The following is a 16023-nucleotide window of genomic DNA, read 5'->3' as shown; positions in this document are numbered from 1 at the left end:
ATTTGTCATTCTAAATGACTGTTAAGCATAGTACAAAATACCATTGTTTAAATAGTAGACATTTAAATTGCTTTCCAGTTTTTAGTTTCATGGATATACCACTGAAAATATTTCAGTGCAAACATATTTTTTCTTTGGGAGAAGTTATTCTATTTGAATGTTTCTTTTCAGACTAGAAATACGGGATACAAATACAAAAACACTATTATTTTTGCTAGCTTCCTTTCTGGAAAGATTGAATTAGTTTACACTGATACTGGCAGTGTCTAAGTGAGCTTTTCACTGCATATTCCTGCTAATAGTGCTGTATATATTTAAATTATGAGTTATATACTCTAACTTAAAGTCATTTTATTTCACATTTCTTTAACTGCTAGTGAGGCTGTGTATCTTTGCATATTGTATTTTTTAATGTCTATTTTTTCTTCCTGTAAATTGTCTCTTTAGCACCTTTGGCTACATATTAAGTAAAATACAGGTATTAGTTTTATGTGTATAGTCCTCTACGTATATGGAAAGGTAAACTGTTATAGTAATCTACCTTATCTCCTAACTCTCTGACTTTCCCACTGCAATCAATTCATACAATACAACCGCAATCAATACAATTTCATAGCTAATCTTTTAAAAATAAAGTTCTAAAAATACAAAAAAATTAGCCGGGCGTGGTGGCGGGCGCCTGTAGTCCCAGCTACTCGGAAAGGCTGAGGCAGGAGAATGGCGTGAACCCGGGCGGCGGAGCTTGCAGTGAGCCGAGATTGCGCCACTGCACTCCAGCCTGGGCGACAGAGCGAGACTCCGTCTCAAAAAAAAAAAAAAAAAAGTTCCAATGCCCAAATTCTTTGGCTAAAAACCTTCACTCACCCACCAAGTAAGTATAAACCCCTCAGCTGGATTTTCAAGGCCCTCTTTAACATACTTCAAAAGGGACTTTTCAGCTTTTTGTCTCTCTTCATGGCCAAATTAAAATGTCTAGTGTTCCGAGAGAGTTCTGAATGCTTTGTGTCACTAGCTCTTTGCTCATCCTGTCTATTGTAGCCGAGCCTCTTTACAGGGAAAGCATAGTGAAATCTGCTCCCAAAGTCCCAGAGCCATTAAAAGTCCAGGACAACTTCTGTAATAATGTCTAGAAAAATGGACTCGGAGTTCCAGTTTGCAAGGCCATGAACTCATTTCCAGCAATAAGCAAGAAGCAACTTTGCCTCAAATATAAAGGACCTCAACAGTGTACAGTAATTATATTTCAATGCTATATTATTTATTTTTTAATTTGCTTATACGATAAAACTAGGAAGACCTGGCTTTGGTTACATAGTTCCCTCTGACCTCTTAGTTTGTTAATTTCTGATGTTTTTATCTTTAAACAGCATTTCTATGCTCAATTTGGCACATCTTGCTTCCATGTAAGTCATAACATCCATGAAATTAATGATTCAAAAACTCTTGGTCACTTGGCGATCAGAGCTTTACTCATCCTATTTCTTTTTCCTCTTGTGCTCAAAAACTCGAGGCCACCACCTCTCACTGCATCTCCAGCACTGGGAAACCTTAGGGTTGTTTTTAAATCCCTTCTTCATTCTTACATCTAATCAATCATTTCTGTCTCCTGGATGTTTCCTGAAGCTGCATGATCCTAACTATTACCAGCACAGCAGTCAAGGCTGTAGCTGAATGGCTGCTCACCTGGACTATAACCACAGACATCCACCTGAAGCCTCCTCCTTTCTTCTTGCTTGTTCTATCTAGAAGCCTCCTCCTTTCTTCTTGCTTGCTCTGTCTAAACCTTTTCTCCACACAGCTGCCAGAGAATTCTTCCTAAAAGAATAAGCTTATATGCCACTCCCAAGCCTAACTTTTATTGCTCCCATTGCCTTTAGGCTGAGAGTAAGCTCTCCATAGGGAATCTAAGGGTTTCCTTGATAACTTCACCCCCACTTATCTCTCCAGCTTTATCTTTTTTAACTTCCTGCCTCAAAATCTTATGCCTGAGCAACAAGAAGTGCTTTAAATCCTCTGAGGCCAATACACTGTTTCTCACTTCCCTCCCTTTGTTCCCACTATTCCCTTTGCTTGCAATGTGACTTTCTGGATTTTCCCATAATACATCGTCTTGCACCCTGTAAAAGGCAGCCAGGCACCACCCACCCTAGGAAGTCTTGCTTGACTAACAGGCTGGGTTTGATGCTCTTTTCTCGTGCTTCTTTAGTAGTCTGTTCCTCCCTTTATCGTGTGAGTTCCTTATGTGTAATAACTGTCTTATTCATCTTTGTACCCCTCAGTGCCCAGCAGAGAATAAGTACTCAGTAACTATTTGATGAACAAACGAGTTGTGCAGAATCTGAAAACCTGCAGTATTTTATTTTAATTGAGCACAGTTTTTCAGACTCTATGGTTTTTATATACATTCTATTAGTTTTAAATAACATTTTCTGTAATATGCTTATTTTTATAGAATTAATTTTCTTTTAAAAAAGTTTTTAGTTAGAAAGGATGGTTAGAAGCAGCCACTAAGAAGGTTAAATGACATACATTTATTACTTAAATCCTTGATTGTCCCTGTGGATTCTCCACTTTATGAGTGTGGAGATAGTTTTAAATTTAATTACATTTAATTTTTATTTTCTGACAGAGTCTAATATAGCTGAAATAATTAGAGTTGATCTTCAAATATGGCTTTGATGCTGATAACTTGGGAAATTACTGAACAGAGATAGTTGCCTGCATTAAAAATAAACGTGCTGGGATAAACCTTCCACACACTGAGATGACCTGGAAGAGTCTCAGAACACGTTCTCATTGGAGAACTTAGTCCTGCCACATCAGTAGTGGGTTGAAGCGTTTTCCCTATAAAATCTATGTAACTGACTTGTTTTACTTTACTTTTAGAGATAGCCAGTATGTGGCAACATCGATAACTCTTTTCTAAATCATTTTTATGTCATGTGCTTCTATTTTTAAAACTAAATTTTGTAAAACTGAATTAGTAATGCATGCTGGCAAAAACCAAACGCAAAACATTTTATAATGTTGTAACATGTAAATAAGCTACAGAATTTTCTTGCATCTGCCAAGACTGAATTATTTTTAACATTAAGTATATTTTTAAGGTGTAGTGGCAAGTACATCCAGAGGAAACGGATTTAATAGGCATTTTCTTGCAAATCTAGATATGGGTAACTATTGAAATTGCTTGTCATGTGTTTGATTTTCATTTTCCATAGAATGTGTTACTTTGTTGAAACTGTATTCAAAGGCTGGATCAATTGATCTCCTGCAAGATACACTTGAAGGTTAAGTAGCTACAGATCTCAGCTAATCCCGTGTAATCTGCTGTTACTAAATGGCTGTTTGTATTCCAGGCATACCAGTTTCTGAATGCTTAGGATTCGGTTTTCATCTTTTGTTTAAATAACCTCTAAAAGGAGCAATGCATCTCTTTGCATGTCTGTGCATTGTCCTTAGCTGTTTGGAAGGAGTGGGCTGTTCATGTCCTTCACAGTGCACCTGTGATTATCATGGCAGAAATGACGGCTCAGGATCAAGGTATGCTCCTCTGCTTGTTACTAAGTGTTCTCATTATTTTGACAAAAAGGACCCAAACAAGAAAGCCTACTTTTGAAAGCAAATGTTTGGGGATCAGAAATCGCAGAAGAGAATGTTTAGTGTCCATAAGCTTTAACTTAATTGTGTTAATACTGGTCACCTACTCCTTCACTGTTTTAATTTTGAGTAGTTTAACTCTCAAAGGTCTCTCAAGTTATTGGAAATTTCTAAACACATTCTGTGTTCCAAAATTTTTATTATGCTCATGTTCGCAAATTGTTGCTTGACATCAAACCATTTAAAAGTGCGTGGCCAGCTCAGCCCTTGATTATAGAAAGGCTAAGAGGGCAGGCTGAACAGGAGCTCTGTGACATGCTCAGATCCTTTGCTTTCATGGCTCTCCACTTCCTTTGAGAATTATTCATGCCAATTGAATGGCAGAAAGAAAGATCTCAAGAGTGAAGTTAGAGAGGTTAATAGTTGGAATTTTTCATTTTAAGCTGATGGAATTTACAAAATAAAGAAGATTGAAAAAGATACTGTCTGTTGCAGACACTGTAGGATCTCACAGAAGTTATTCAATCTCTAGGTTGCTTTAGCATCTACTTGTGTAGTGAGAAGAGTTATTTACTTGTAATGTGCATGAGGCCTTTTAGATATGTTAAATGCAAAACAGAACTCTTGCTAGCTAAACACAGTGGAACTTGAATTTTTTTTTGAGAGGGTATTTAATAAGAAAATCAGGTTATTTGTGACTTGGTTGAAGTAAACGGTGTCTCAGATAAAATAATTTGTTAAAAGAGTTGCCCAATTTATGTCTTATAACTTTAAACAAATAAATAATAATAACTAAGACGTATTTGTGAAAAGCTTATCTTGTTATTGTATAAACTTTAGTTAACCAATTCTTGGTATTTTTTGAGATATTCACTGGGTGGTTAAAGACAATGAAGAGAATGTAGCAAGTTAAAGGCCTACTTGTCCAGGGACGTGCAGCAGTGAAGGATCAGGCCAGGGTACTTTTGAGAAACTATCACAGAAATGTTTCCTTCTTTGTGGTGACCCCATTATTGATGGATTTTATAAAAATTATAGAATATTAGGCCTAGCAAGAAATAATCTAGTTCAACCCCTTGTCAGTTTATAAGTGAAGAAACTAAACTGTATGGAGACCAAATTACTTGTCCTGGATCATATAATTGTGTTGATATAGTAACTAAGTTCATAAAGATGCTAGATCTTTTAGCGTACAAACTAGGCTTTCTTCTATGATAGCATGCTGAGATACTTATTTTATTTATTTATTTTTTTGAGACAGAGTCTCGCTTTGTCAGCCAGGCTGGAGTGCAGTGGCACAATCTCGGCTCACTGCAACCTCCATCTCCTGGGCTCAAGCAATTCTGCCTCAGCCTCCCAAGGAGCTGGGATTACAGGCGTGTGCCACCATGCCCGGCTAGTTTTTGTATTTTTAGTAGAGACGGGGTTTCACCATGTTGGCCAGGGTGGTCTCGAACTCCTGACCTCAGGTAATCCACCCACCTCGGCCTTCCAAAGTGCTGGTATTATAGGCGTGAGCCACCACACCCGGCCAATACTTTCTTAATGAGTAGAAACTGCTACCATTCTGGTATAAAGTAGTTCTGAAATCTGTGATACAAAATAGAGATGAAAAGTAAGAGATACCCCTACAGGATTTCAAAGATTCCATGAGGTCTTCTCCTGAAGTTATAGAAAGGGCATAACACTACCACTACATTGCAGCTTTATGCTGCTTACGTGTGTATACATTATGAGCTGGTTTTTCAAATCCACTGATTTAATGTCATGTGTTTCACTAAAGGGTTATTTTATTGTAATTATTTACTAAATTTATAGTGTGCTATAATTTAGATGATGCTTTGCAAAACTTCTTGTTGTTTATTTTTCGTAATTCAGATGAGTATCTCATAGGACATAAGTCTTTTTCCAGGCTAAAATGAATCTAAATTCTCAGATTCCTCATACTTTAAATTTACACATGGAACAGTGTTGTTTTTCTTTCTTTCTTTTTTTTTTTTTTTTCTATTTTGAGATGGAGTCTCACTCTGTCACCCAGGCTGGAGTGCAATGGCATGATCTTGGCTGACTGCAACCTCTGCTTCCCAGGTTCAAGTGATTCTCCCACCTCCGCCTCCTGAGTAGCTGGGATTACAGGCACCTACCACCACACCTGGCTAATTTTTGTATTTTTAGTGGAGTCGGGGTTTCCCATGTTGACCAGGTTGGTCTCAAACTTCTGACCTCAGGTGATCTGCCCACCTTGACCTCCCAAAGTGCTGGGATTACAGCCATGAGCCACATTGCCCAGCTGGGACAGTGTTGTTTTTCTATGCCTGTTTTATATGTGCCAACAAACAAGATCAAAATGTGACTTGCTCAAGGTCAACTCCTAGTTTCTGGTTTATTCCTCAGGCAGAAAGCAATGTGCAAGTAATGTTATTAAAACAGAGCTCAACTTTAAACATGTACTGTGAACACTTTTTTTTTCACCTAAATAAATTGTTCTCTGAACAAGGATTGATTTATTATTTTAACAGGGGGTTCTTTTAAAATGGGCCATTTCCTAAAGAGGTGCACTTTAAGTTGGACAGAAGTGGTTTTGAAAGGTGGCTGTGAAACCCACTAGCTGGGTGACCTTGGGAAGTTACTGAATGTTGGTGGGCCTCAGTTACTTTCCATGTAAAACCGAGGTTGTTGACAGTAGCAGCAAATACCTACTGAGTACATATTTTGTGCCAGGAAGTTGTAGAGTTTTACATCCATTGTAATTAATCATCCATAACAATGCCATATGGGAAAATGAGGTTGAGACACTGGTGAAGTGGTTTTCCATGGCCACAGAGGAGGTGGCCGACCTTAGACCTTGGTTAGATTTGAACCAAGGCCCTCCTTGGCCTCCCAAAGTGCTGCGATTACAGGCATGAGCCACTGCCCGGCTGAAAATTGATACATTTTTCAAATGAGAAGTATTTTTTTCAAATGGGTATTGGAAAGTGAGTTTCCTCACATTGCTCATGTTGTGACACTAGGTTGGTGCTATGTAATGACATGGATATGAACGAGCTGCCTGCGAACCTCCCCGTGGACACTGTGAAGCTTCGCATAGAGAAGACTGTCATCCGCAGAATCTCCGCGGAGGCCTTCTATTACCTGGTGGAGCTCCAGTATCTCTGGGTGACTTACAATTCTGTGGCCAGCATTGACGTCAGCAGCTTTTACAACCTGAAGCAACTGCATGAGTTGCGCTTGGATGGGAATTCTCTGGCTGCTTTCCCTTGGGCATCTCTGCTGGACATGCCCCTTTTGAGGACCCTGGACTTGCACAATAACAAACTAACCAGTGTGCCAAATGAGGCGCTCAGGTATCTGAAGAACCTTGCCTACTTGGATTTATCAAGCAACAGACTCACCACATTGCCACCAGATTTCCTGGAGAGCTGGTCTCATTTAGTTACAACACCTTCTGGAGTCCTGGACCTTTCCCCAAGCAGGATTATTCTTGGTAAGCTCGCAAGCCTCTGGGCTTTTCATCTATAGATACTTTGCTATGCATAGCTTTTGTTGTCCAGTCTTTTAAAATTTATTGGATTTGACTTTTTACTCTGTAATTGCACTTTTAGTGGAATAGTACCTTATTAGTTAACCTAGGTCAAGTTACCTCTTTCTCCTGTGTAAGGTATAAGGGCTGTGTGTGTGTGCACACATGTGTATACATACATGTGTGGAAAAGTGGAGGAGAACTTGGTCATAAATGGAGAGAGGACCATTTCTCTTAGAGCCTCCAGCTGAGAGACAGAATCCACCAACCTGCATAGACTCTTGTGAGCACAGCATTGCTCCATACTCTGGTACAAAGTTCTGCTCAGTTTGCTTTTCAACTCTTCATTAGGTTCTTCAGGAGCAGGAGAGGGGCACTGGCATCTTTATGCGATAGCAGTGGCTTCATTAGTTAGGAAGAATAGCTTCTAAATTTCCTTAATCTAAAAAGAAATGGTGGAAACACCAGTTATTTTACTGGCCCCTGAAGGGTCTGCTAACTGATTTGTTCTCTTAGTTTAGCTGTGACTAGTTTTGGAATTTTGAACTTGGTCTTGTTTAGGTTCTATGTGTATTTCTCTGGTTCTTTTTATTATTATTATTATACTTTATGTGCAGAACGTGTAGGTTTGTTACATAGGTATAAACATGCCGTGGTGGCTTGCTGCACCCATCAACTTGTCATTTACATTAGGTATTTCTCCTAATGCTATCCCTCCCCTAGACCCCTACCCCACAACAGGCCCTGGTGTGTGATGTTCCCCTCCCTGTGTCCCTGTGTTCTGATTGTTCAACTCCCACTTATGAGTGAGAACATGCAGTGTTTGGTTTTCTGTTTCTGTGTTAGTTTGCTGAGAATGATGGTTTCCACTTTCGTCCATATCCCTGCAAAGGACATGAACTCATCCTTTTTTACGGCTGCATAGTATTCCATGGTGTATATGTGGCACATTTTCTTTATCCAGTCTGTCACTGATGGGCATTTGGTTTGAAGTCTTTGCTATTGTGAATAGTGCTGCAATAAACATACGTGTGCATGTGTCTTTATACTAGAATGATTTATAATCCTTTGGGTATATACCCAGTAATGGGATTGCTGGGTCAAATGGTATTTCTGGTTCTAGGTCCTTGAGGAATTGCCACACTGTCTTCCACAATGATTGAACTAATTTATACTCCTACCAACAGTGTAAAAGCGTTCCTATTTCTCCACATCCTCTCCAGCATCTGTTGTTTCCTGACTTTTTAATGATCACCATTCTAACTGGTGTGAGATGATATCTCATTGTGGTTTTGATTTGCATTTCTCTAATAACCAGTGATGATGAGCTTTTTTTCATATGTTTGTTGGTTGCATAAATGTCTTCTTTTGAGAAGTGTCTGTTCATATCCTCTGCCCACTTTTTGATGGAGTTGTTTGTTTTTTTTTCTTGTAAATTTGTTTAAGTTCCTTGTAGATTCTGGATATTAGCCCTTTGTCAGATGGATAGATTGCAAACATTTTCTCCCGTTCTGTAGGTTGTCTGTTCATCACTTTGATGATAGTTTCTTTTGCTGTGCAGAAGCTCTTTAGTTTAATTAGATCCCATTTGTCAATTTTGGCTTTTGTTGCCATTGCTTTTTGGTGTTTTAGTCATGAAGTCTTTACCCATGCCTATGTCCTGAATGGTATTGCCTAGGTTTTCTTCTAGGGTTTTTATGGTTTTAGGTCTTACATTTAAGTCTTTAATCCATCTTGAGTTAATTTTTGTATAAGGTGTAAGGAAAGGGTCCAGTTTCAGTTTTCTGTATATGGCTAGCCAATTTTCCCAACCCCATTTATTAAATAGAGAATCCTTTCCCCATTGCTTGTTTTTGTCAGGTTTGTCAAAGATCAGATGGTTGTAAATGTGTGGTGTTATTTCTGAGACCTCTGTTCTGTTCCATTGGTCTATGTATCTGTTTTGGTACCAGTACTGTGCTGTTTTGGTTACTGTAGCCTTGTAGTATATTTTGAAGTCAGGTAGCGTGATGCCTCCAGCTTTGATCTTTTTGCTTAGGACTGTCTTGGCTATATGGGCTCTTTTTTGGTCCCAAATGAAATTTAAAGTGGTAGTTTTTCCTAATTCTTTGAAGAAAGTCAATGGTAACTTGATGGGAATAGCATTGAATCTGTAAATTACTTTGGGCAGTATGGCCATTTTCACAATATTGATTCTTCCTATCCATGAGCATGGGATGTTTTTCCATTTGTTTGTATCTTCTTTTATTTCCTTGAGCAGTGGTTTGTAGTTCTCCTTGAAGAGATCCTTCACATCCTTTGTTAATTGTATGCCTAGGTATTTTATTCTCTTTTTACCAATTGCGAATGGGAATTCACTCATGATTTGGCTCTGTTTGTCTATTATTGGTGTATAGAAATGCTTGTGATTTTAGCACATTGATTTTGTATCCTGAGACTTTGCTGAAGTTGCTTTTCAGCTTTGGCTAAGATGATGGGGTTTTCTAAATATACAATCACGTCATCTGCAAACAGAGACCATTTGACTTCCTCTCCTCCTATTTGAATACCCTTTATTTCTTATGCCTGATTGCCCTGGCCAGAGCTTCCAATGCTGTGTTGAATAGGAGTGGTGAGAGAGGGCATCCTTATCTTGTGCTGGTTTTCAGAGGGCTTCCAGCTTTTGCCCATTCAGTATGATGTTGGCTGTGGGTTTGTCATAAATAGTGCTTATCATTTTGAGATACATTCCATCAATACCTAGTTTATTGAGAGTTTTTAGCATGAAAGGATGTTGAATTTTATCGAAGGCCTTTTCTGCAACTATTGAGATAATCATGTGTTTTTTGTCACTGGTTCTGTTTATGTGATGGATTACATTTATTGATTTGCGTTATGTTGAACCAGCATTGCATCCCAGGGATGAAGCTGACTTGATTGTGGTGGATAAGCTTTTTGATGTGCTGCCGGATTCAGTTTGCCAGTATTTTATTGAGGATTTTCATGTCAATGTTCATCAGGGATATTGGCCTGAAATTTTCTTTTTTTGTTGTGTCTCTGCCAGGTTTTGGTAGCAGGATGATGCTGGCCTCATAAAATGAGTTCCTCTTTTTCTTTTTTTCTTTGTACCTCTGGTACCTCTGGTAGAATTCAGCTGTGAATCCATCTGGTCCTGGGCTGTTTTTGGTTGGTAGGCTATTTAATTACTGCCTCAATTTCAGAACTTGTTATTTGTCTATTCAGGGATTCAACTTCTTCCTGGTTTAGTATTGGGAGGGTGTATGTGTCCAGGAATTTATCCATTTCTTCTAGATTTTCTAGTTTATTTGCGTAGAGGTGTTTATAGTATTCTCTGATGGTAGTTTGTATTTCTTCGGGGTCAGTGGTTATATCCCTTTATCATTTTTTATTGAGTCTATTTGAGTCTTCTCTCTTTTCTTGTTTATTAGTCTTGCTAGCAGTCTATTTTGTTAATCTTAAAAAAAAAAAAAACCTCCTGGATTCACTGATTTTTTTTGAAGGGTTTTTCATGTCTCTATCTCCTTCAGTTCTACCCTGATCTTGGTTATTTCTTGTCTTCTGCTAGCTTTTGAATTTGTTTGCTTTTGCTTCACTAGTTCTTTTAATTGTGATTTTATGGTGTCAATTTTAGATCTTTCTCACTTTCTCCTATGGGCATTTTGTGCTATAAATTTCCCTCTAAACACTGCTTTTGCTGTGTCCCAGAGATTCTGGTACATTGTGTCTTTGTTCTCATTGGTTTCAAAGAACTTTTTTATTTCTGCCTTAATTTCGTTATTTACCCATTGGTCATTCAGGAGCAGGTTGTTCAGTTTCCATGTAGTTGTGCAGTTTTGAGTGAGTTTTGTAAACCTTAGATCTTTTTTGTTTTTGAGACAGAGTCTCGCACTGTCACCCGGGCTGGAGTGTAATGGCACTATCTCGGCTCACTGCAACTTTCACCTCCCAGGTTCAAGCAGTTCTCCTGCCTCAGGCTCCCGAGTAGCTGGGATTACAGGTGCCCACCACCACACCTGGCACATTTTTTGTATTTTTAGTACAGATGGGGTTTCACTTTATTGGCCAGGCTGGTCTTGAACTCCTGATCTTGTGATCCTCCTGCCTCGGCCTCCCAAAGTGCTGGGATTACAGGTGTGACCCACCATGCCGGGCCAATCCTGAGTTCTAATTTGATTGCACTGTGGTCTGAGAGACTGTTTGTTATGATTTCCATTCTTTTGCATTTGCTGAGGAGTGTTTTTACTTCCAGTTATGTTGTCAATTTTAGAATAAGTGCGATGTGGTGCTGAGAAGGATGTGTATTCCGTTGATTTGGGGTGAAGAGTTCTGTAGATGTCTATTAGGTCTGCTTGGTTCAGAGCTGAGTTCAAGTCCTGAATATCCTTGTTAATTTTCTGTCTTGTTGATCTGTCTAATATTGACAGTGGGGTGTCAGTGGGGTGTTAGAGTCTCCCACTATTATTGTCTCTTTGTAAGTCTCTAAGAACTTGCTTTATGAATCTGGGTGCTCCTGTATTGGGTGTATATATATTTAGGATAGTTAGCTCTTCTTGTTGCGTTGGTCCCTTTACCATTATGTAATGGGCTTCTTTGTCTCTTTTGATCTTTGTTGGTTTAAAGTCTATTTTATCAGAGACTAGGATTGCAGCCCCTGGTTTTTTTTTTTTTTTTTTTTTTGCTTTCCATTTGCTTGATAAATATTCCTCCATCCCTTTATTTTTGAGCCTATGTGTGTCTTTGCACATGAGATGGGTATCCTGAATACAGCACACAAATAGGTCTTGATTCTTTATCCAGTTTGCCAGTCTGTGTCTTTTAATTGGGGCATTTAGCCCATTTACATTTAAGGTTAATATTGTTATGTGTGAATTTGATCCTATCATTATGATGCTAGCTGGTTATTTTGCCTGTTAGTTGATGCAGTTTCTTCATGGTGTTGATGATCTTTACAAATTGGTATGTTTTTGCAGTGGCTGGTACTGGATTTTCCTTTCCATATTTAGTGCTTCCTTCAGGAGCTCTTTTAGGGCAGGCCTGGTGGTGACAAAATCTCTCAGCATTTGCTTGTCTGTAAAGGATTTTATTTCTCCTTTGCTTATGAAACTTAGTTTGGCTGGATATGAAATTCTGGGTTCAAAATTCTTTTCTTTAAGAATGTTGAATATTGGCCCCCACTCTCTTCTGGCTTGTAGGGTTTCTTCAGAGAGATCTGCTGTTAGTCTGATGGGCTTCCCTTTGTGGGTAACCTGACCTTTCTCTCTGGCTGCCCTTAACATTTTTTCCTTCATTTCAACCTTGGTGAATCTGACGATTATGTTTCTTGGGGTTGCTCTTCTTAAGCAACAGGTGTTCTTTGTATTTCCTGAATTTGAATCTTGGTCTGTCTTGCTAGGTTGGGGATATTCTCCTGGATAATATCCTGCAGAGTGTTTTCCAACTAGGTTCCATTCTCCTCATCAATTTCAGGTACACCAATAAAATGTAGGTTTGGTCTTTTCACATAGTGCCATATTTCTTGAAGGCTTTGTTCATTCCTTTTCATTCTTTCTTCTCTAATCTTGTCTTCATGCTTTATTTCATTAAATTGATCTTCAATCTCTGATATCCTTTCTTCCACTTGATGGATTTGGCTATTGATACTTGTGTATGCTTCACGAAGTTCTCGTGCTGTGTTTTTCAGCTCCATCAAGCCATTTATATTCTTCTCTAAACTGATTATTCTAGTTAGCAATTCCTTTAACCTTTTTTCAAGATTCTTAGCTTCCTTGCATTGGGTTAGGACATGCTCCTTTAGCTCAGAGGAGTTTGTTATTACCCATCTTCTGAAGCCTACTTCTGTCAATTTGTCAAACTCATTTTCCATCCAGTTTTGTTCCCTTGCTGGTGAGGAGTTGTGATCCTTTGGAGGAGAAGATGCATTCTGGGTTTTGGAATTTTCAGCCTTTTTGTGCTGTTTTTTTCTCATCTTCATGGATTTATTGACTTTTGGTCTTTGATGCTGGTGACCTTTGAATGGGGTTTTTGTGTGAACATCCTTTTTGTTGTTGTTGATGCTATTCCTTTCTGTTTGTTAGTTTTCCTTCTAACAGTCGGGCTCCTCTGCTGCGGCTCTGCTGGAATTTGCTGGAGGTCCACTCTAGACCCTATTTGCCTGGGTATCACCAGCACAGGCTGCAGAACAGCAAAGATTGCTGCCTGTTCCTTCCTCTGGAAGCTTCATCCCAGAGGGGCACCCACCAGATGCCAGCCAGAGCTCTCCTGTATGATTTGTCTGTTGACCCCTGCTGGGAGGTGTCTCCCAGTCAGGAGGCATGGGGGTCAGGGACCCACTTGAGAAGGCAGTCTGTTCTTTAGCAGAGCTTGAGTGCTGTGCTGAGAGATCTGCTGCTCTCTTCAGAGCCGGCAGGCAGGAATGTTTAAGTCTGCTGAAGCTGAGCCCACAGCCACCCCTTCCCCCAAGTGCTGTGTCCCAGGGAGATGGGAATTTTATGTATAAGCCCCTGACTGGGGCTGTTGCCTTTCTTTCAGAGATGTCCCACCCAGAGAGGAGGAATCTAGAGAGGCAGTCTGACTCCAGTGGCTTTGCCCAGCTGCAGTGGGCTCCGCCCAGTTTGAACTTCCCGGTGGCTTTGTTTACACTGTGAGGAGAAAACCACCTACTCAAGCCTCTGTAATGGTGGATGCCTCTCTTCCCACCAAGCTGGAGCATTCCAGGTTGACTTCAGACTGCTGTGCTGGCAGCGAGAATTTCAAGCCAGTGGATCTTAGCTTGCTGGGCTCTGTGGGGGTGGGATCTGCTGAGCTAGAACACTTGGGTCCCTGGCTTCAGTTCCTTTCCAAGGAAGTGAACAGTTCTGTCTCACTGGCATTCCAGGCGCCACTGGGGTATGAAAAAAAACTCCTGCAGCTAGCTCAGTGTCTGCCCAAACAGCCACCCAGTTTTGTGCTTGAAAACTATGGCATGGGTGGTGTAGGCATGTGAGGGAATCTCCTGGTCTTTGGGTTGCAAAGACCATGGGAAAAGTGTAGTATCTGGGCTAGAGTGCTCCGTCCCTCATGGCACAATTCCTCATGGTTTCCCTTGGCTAGGGGAGGGAGTTCCCCGACCCCTTGCACTTCCTGGGTGAGGCAACACCCCACCCTCCTTTGGCTCACCTTCTGTGGGCTGCACCCACTGTCTAACCAGCCCCAATGAGATGAGCCAGGTACCTCAGTTGGAAATGTGGAAATCACCTGCCTTCTGTGTTGATCTCACTGGGAGCTGCAGACTGGAGCTGCTCCTATTTGGCCGTCTTGCCAGCCACCTTCTCTGCGGTTCTTTAAATGTAATCTCCTTCTACCAGTAAGTTCCTCTCTTCCTCTTCATACACACACACACACACACGTGTGTGTATCTATCTATCTATCTATCTATCTATCTATCTATCTAGCGAGAGAAAGAGAAAGCGAGTGAGTTTTGCATGGAGCTCTGTACATGGTGAATGCCTAGAACATGTGATTGCCTGATTGAAATTAGTGAACTGGACCCTTTTCAGGGGTATCTGTAGGCAGTGAAGCATTGTAATCTTTTGTATGAGACACAAGCCTGAAGCTTTGATCAATCAGTTTGATGTCTAAAATTTTGTTCCATTTTTCACCCAATAAGTCTGTGTTGTCCATTCCCAAGTTATTTTCATCATAGCTGCAGCAGAGGTTATATTTCTCAGGAAGGTGAAAGAACTTCTGGGCATTTGGCCAGTGAAATGACTTACAAGCCTTTTAGAGTGCAAGACAACATAGATGCTAACTTTGTGCCACACATCCTTCCTGACCAGTATCACATGATCAAATATTTGCTGAAATAAAGCACAAGTAAAAGATATATTTGTAAAAAAGGAAGTGCTGTAACAGCACTCACATGGCTTTAGCATTGCTTTTGTTGAAATGTCAATGTATTTCGTGTTTATGAGACTAAAAATATGACTAATAAGAACCAAGTAGGAGGAGGAAAACTCATATAATCTCTTCTTATATAGCTAGTTCATGTTTTTCCCAACTGTTCATCTAGTCCTTTAATCATTTTCTGTTAGACAATAAAAGTACTATTGTAGAATGAGTTAGAGAATAAAATCATATTAGTTTAACTTAACAGATTATTTGTGGAGTTATTATATACACTGATAGGCACATGTAAACCTACACTGTGGTATTTATTTACTTTATTTTAGCCACCAATCTGAATCTTATGAGTAAGATTAATAGCTAGAAGATTTTATTTCCCTATCTATTTTTCTAAGTTTCCTGGCAAGTAATTCTTGGTTCTAATAGAATTACCCAATGGAATAATATAGTAGAAAATAAAATTCAATTACGAAATTGCAATTAACAACTTTTTAATGATCAGTTACTAACATTACTATGAAGAAGCAATTATTGAACATTCATATTTTTCCCTTGGGAGTTAAATCTGGATGGGAATTTAGGGATCAAAGGGAAAGGGTTATGAAACTTTACTGTCCATGGGAAGTTACCCAAATAATTTTAACTGCATTTTAGGGCCCAGATTTTTTAAAAGCAGTAACTTGAAAATACTTTTGTATAACATTAAATTTTAATTCAAGGCTATGTAACTGTATAAAAAGTGTTACCATAACTATTTAAAAATGTGCAAAGACAAAGACTGAAAAAAATTCACTAGCTGTTTAGCTATTTTCTTTGGGTAGTGGGACATGTTTTCATTTTTCTATATATCCAAAATGTTCTGCAATGATCATGTATTACTTTTATAAAGATAAAAACAGTCATGATAATAAATAACAGAGGATAGTTTGAAGCATGTTGAATGGCAGCTGACCTTAGAAAAGCCATGTTTGATATGTTCCCAAAAGGAGAAGAAGAGAGGACTTATTGATGTGGATAAATCA

At 39.3% G+C, this 16023-nt stretch overlaps 1 protein-coding gene across 1 annotated transcript in view; it reads left to right on the top strand.

Annotated features, from left to right (window-relative positions):
* The first annotated feature begins 35 nt into the window (after window positions 1–35).
* LRIT3 (leucine rich repeat, Ig-like and transmembrane domains 3) overlaps window positions 36–16023 on the top strand; it is a 38544-nt gene continuing 22556 nt past the window's right edge. Inside the window, exons 1-2 of the mRNA XM_055274870.2 lie at window positions 36–3543; window positions 6612–7084. Of these exons, the coding sequence (XP_055130845.1) occupies window positions 3428–3543; window positions 6612–7084 (589 nt within the window). The 5' untranslated portion in view covers window positions 36–3427. The remainder of the gene's footprint in view (window positions 3544–6611; window positions 7085–16023) is intronic.

The sequence above is a fragment of the Symphalangus syndactylus genome, chromosome 4, assembly GCF_028878055.3.
Source record: "Symphalangus syndactylus isolate Jambi chromosome 4, NHGRI_mSymSyn1-v2.1_pri, whole genome shotgun sequence".
Lineage (NCBI taxonomy): Eukaryota > Metazoa > Chordata > Mammalia > Primates > Hylobatidae > Symphalangus > Symphalangus syndactylus.
The sequence above is the reverse complement of the archived record's forward strand: the minus strand, read 5'-3'. Positions and strand labels throughout refer to the sequence as shown.